This window comes from Bufo bufo, chromosome 7 (assembly GCF_905171765.1).
Source record: "Bufo bufo chromosome 7, aBufBuf1.1, whole genome shotgun sequence".
In the NCBI taxonomy this organism is placed as follows: domain Eukaryota; kingdom Metazoa; phylum Chordata; class Amphibia; order Anura; family Bufonidae; genus Bufo; species Bufo bufo.
This window is the reverse complement of record NC_053395.1, coordinates 10,116,993-10,121,039: the sequence shown is the minus strand read 5'-3', so window position 1 is coordinate 10,121,039 and position 4,047 is coordinate 10,116,993. Positions and strand designations below refer to the sequence as shown.

General features: G+C 50.4%; 1 protein-coding gene across 1 annotated transcript; it reads left to right on the top strand.

Annotated features, from left to right (window-relative positions):
• Window positions 1-715: 715 nt before the first annotated feature.
• LOC121007990 (taste receptor type 2 member 9-like) lies at window positions 716-1,600 on the top strand. The gene has a single exon (XM_040440263.1). The coding sequence runs from the start codon at window positions 716-718 to the stop codon at window positions 1,598-1,600; it is 885 nt and encodes a 294-aa protein (XP_040296197.1).
• Window positions 1,601-4,047: the final 2,447 nt, after the last annotated feature.

The following is a 4,047-nucleotide window of genomic DNA, read 5'->3' as shown; positions in this document are numbered from 1 at the left end:
ACACATGGCCGGTACAGCCAGGGTTGAGGTTGGTGGGTCATTTTTGGCCCCAGGGAACCTCTCTTCAGTAGAATGGAGCTCTGTCCCTTCACATCTCCTTCATTGCGGTGATGGTCAGAGACTTTTGCTGCGCACTGAGGTTCTCAATGGGACAGAGAGGCTGAAGGATGGCCATTTGCAGCCTCCATTAACCCCTAAATGTCGCCCTCCATTTTGGATCTTCATTGCAGCAGCGCATTTTGTTTGCTTGTTTTATTCGCCCTGATTTTTTGGGGGGGGGGATTTGATACGGAGGACTCTATCTTATTTCCATAATAGTATTTATATGCAGCAGTCGCCATCTACAACCTGATCCTCGGTGCACGGCTCGGTGACATTAAGATACATGTTGATAGCACATAGATTTGCATCCAGTTCTCGTATTCAGTCATATCCAATACAGAGAAACTAAATAAGATCAGCACCAATGTTTGTAAAAAAGGTCAGGTCTGGTTCTCCAGCCTCACTTCACTGAATCCAAAAAAATAACAAGACATCGACATCCGTCCCAGACTTTATTTTCCTATGCAAACTGTTTACATTGAGATGGAAGCTGCACCCGGCATGGACGCCAATATCTTTGCATCTTTTGGTCCTGTACAATATAATCATCCACTACGAGTAATGTAGCATTAGCTTCACACAACCAGACGAGAGCTTAGACCTCGTCTCCACCATGTTACTTATTCTAAGCTACGTGAACCTGCTCACAGCCTGGACCACCGTCATACCAGGAACCTCCCTGAACCTCTTCATTATTGCTGTGTATTTAAAATTCTGGAGAAAGCCGACCAGAGCCGGAGTCTGTGAGAAGATCCTGCTGTCCACAGCTATCACCCATGTCTGCCTGCAGGTCACACTGGGCCTGGATGCTGGCTTGGACTTTTTTGAAATATACTGCATAGACGCATTAGCATACAAAGCGATCTTCCTAGTTATTGTCTTTTTGATTGATGTTACGTTCTGGAACTCCACGTGGCTCTCCATTTACTGTTGTTTAAGACTGATCAATATCTCCCACCGTTTCTTCTTTGGATTTAAAGCTTGGTTCTCCTCCAGCATAGTCCGTCTTCTTCTTGGATCTGCAGTCATTGGCTTGGTCAATGCCATACCTTTTATCTGGATGTTTAACCTCAGAGGTTGTCCAAATGGGACTGAAGACTCCAGTAGAATAATGAGGGTGACTTACTACTGGGTGCTGGTCAATATTACATTCGGCTGTTGTCTACCATTTTCCTTGACTCTCCTGTGCAATGGACTAAGTGTGATCCACCTCCTGCGACATGTCTGGAGAGTAAAGCAGAACAACTCTCCGATGAGTAGCCCTCAACTCAGTGGCCATGTCCAAGCTGCCAAGACAATGATCCTTCGTGTCCTTGTAGAGTTCGGCTTCCAAGTAGTCATGGTTTTCTTGATGTTGTCAGTCGATATTTACAATTCTGTACAAATGGTGTGCTGGACAATTCTCTGCTACTATCCATCCGCGCAATCCATAGCCATAATCCTGGGAAACCCTAAATTAAGGGAATTGTTCTGTGGTGGAGGAGCATCCTCCTCATGAGGTCTTCTGACCTTCCTGTGCTTCTGTACAGTAGACTAGAAACAGCTAACATACACAGGACCAAAATGGTCGCCAATGTGACTTAGAATTTACAAATGGCGACAAGACTTTTTAGTCTTGTCGCCATTTGCAACTAGACCCGCCGCCGCAGCTCTGCAGTTGAATACAGCGGCGGGGCACAGGAGATGATAGTCCTGTGCCCGCCGCCGCCGATGTTCTTCTCAGCAGCGAAGAGGAGGAGTCTCTCCCTTTTCCCTGTGCTGCTGCTGCCGCTGCCAGTGAGAAGAGGGACGGGAGGAGGAGGGGAGGGGCTGTGGCCACTGCGCCACCAATGAAGATAACTGAGCTGTTAATACAAATACAGGAGGCCGGTGCCGGAATCAAATAGCCGGCACCTGAGGGGTTAACTGCAGCGGATCGCAGCTTCCTGTCATAGAGGTCGGGTGCCGGCTATTTGATTCCAGCACCCGCCTCCTGTATTTGTATTAACAGGTCAGTTATCTTCATTGGTGGCGCAGTGTGCCCCCCCCCCCAAACACCCCATTATAATAAACATTGGAGGTGCAGTGCGCCCCCCCCTAGGGTTGCCATCCGTACGGGAATGACCCGGACAGTCCGGGTTTGCAATCCTGTGCCCGGGTACAAGCCTTTCTCAGACCCGGGCACAGGATCAGCTGTGAATGATGGCGGCAGCGGCTGGGCACAGGGAGATGAGCGCTTCCATTGTGGAAGCGCTCATCTCCATAGTCATCTGTATCGCCGTCCTCAGGACAGCGATACAGACGGCTGTGCTGCGGCAGGGGAGGGAGAGGCGTCTCCCTCCCCTGTTCCTCTGTTAGGCTGCGGGCCTTGTGCCGTAAACTGCCCATACCCCTAAAGACGCCACTGCCCATACCCCTGAAGACGCCACTGCCCATACCCCTGAAGACGCCAAGTGTGTTTGGCGAAACATGTCGGGGGGCAGAGTGTGTTATGTGTGGTTTTAGCCAGTGAATGTCCTGCCGAGCAACGATGTATGACATGATTGTCAGCACTTAGTGCACTGGGAGGACGCTCGATACCTACAAGGGGCGCACTGTGGATTAACAGTGCGCATCAAACTAACTGTGACAACTGTTGTAACAGTGACCGTAGGAATTACTAAAGATAATGGCTTGAGTGCCCCCCAGTGGCCTAAAGTATATACACACCAGATATAATTGCAATAAGGCAGGCATCACTGACAATTTTAAGGTGTAAGGTGTGAGTTCTAGTTATATGTTTTATAGATAATACTAATAAACGTTAAATTTTAACATTGATAATTTAGTAGCACGTGTTAACCCAGAGACAACCTATGGTCATAGTGACCAATTGAAAATATTTAGTGCTTTATGTCTCAACACGCGCTAGTGGGTCCTATGTAATTTCAGTACCATGTGATGAGCACAGTGATGTCACCACAGGTCCTGAAGAAAGAACAGGAGACCGTCAGCTACGCGATCAATTGGAGGAGGTGAGTTAATTTATTTTTTAACCCTCATTGGCACAGCCCACTGCGCCACCAATGTTTATTATACTGGGGTGTTGGGGGGAGGGCGCACTGCGCCACCAATGTTTATTATACTGGGGTGTTGGGGGGGGGGCGCACTGCGCCACCAATGTTTATTATACTGGGGTGTTGGGGGGGCGCACTGCGCCACCAATGTTTATTATACTGGGGTGTTGGGGGGGGGCGCACTGCGCCACCAATGTTTATTATACTGGGGTGTTGGGGGGGAGGGCGCACTGCACCACCAATGTTTATTATACTGGGGTGTTGGGGGGGGGCGCACTGCGCCACCAATGTTTATTATACTGGGGTGTTGGGGGGGCGCACTGCGCCACCAATGTTTATTATACTGGGGTGTTGGGGGGGCGCACTGCGCCACCAATGTTTATTATACTGGGGTGTTGGGGGGGGGCGCACTGCGCCACCAATGTTTATTATACTGGGGTGTTGGGGGGGGGGCGCACTGCACCACCAATGTTTATTATACTGGGGTGTTGGGGGGGGGGCGCACTGCGCCACCAATGTTTATTATACTGGGGTGTTGGGGGGGCGCACTGCGCCACCAATGTTTATTATACTGGGGTGTTGGGGGGGAGGGCGCACTGCGCCACCAATGTTTATTATACTGGGGTGTTGGGGGGGGGGCGCACTGCGCCACCAATGTTTATTATACTGGGGTGTTGGGGGGGGGGGCGCACTGCGCCACCAATGTTTATTATACTGGAGTGTTGGTGGGGGCGCACTGCGCCACCAATGTTTATTATACTGGGGTGTTGGGGGGGGGGGGCGCACTGCGCCACCAATGTTTATTATACTGGAGTGTTGGTGGGGGCGCACTGCGCCACCAATGTTTATTATACTGGGGTGTTGGGGGGGGGGGCGCACTGCGCCACCAATGTTTATTATACTGGGGTGT

Bases quoted from the DNA above. Each gene is read 5' to 3' on its own strand.
- LOC121007990 (XM_040440263.1), top strand. From the start codon at position 716: ATGTTACTTATTCTAAGCTACGTGAACCTGCTCACAGCCTGGACCACC.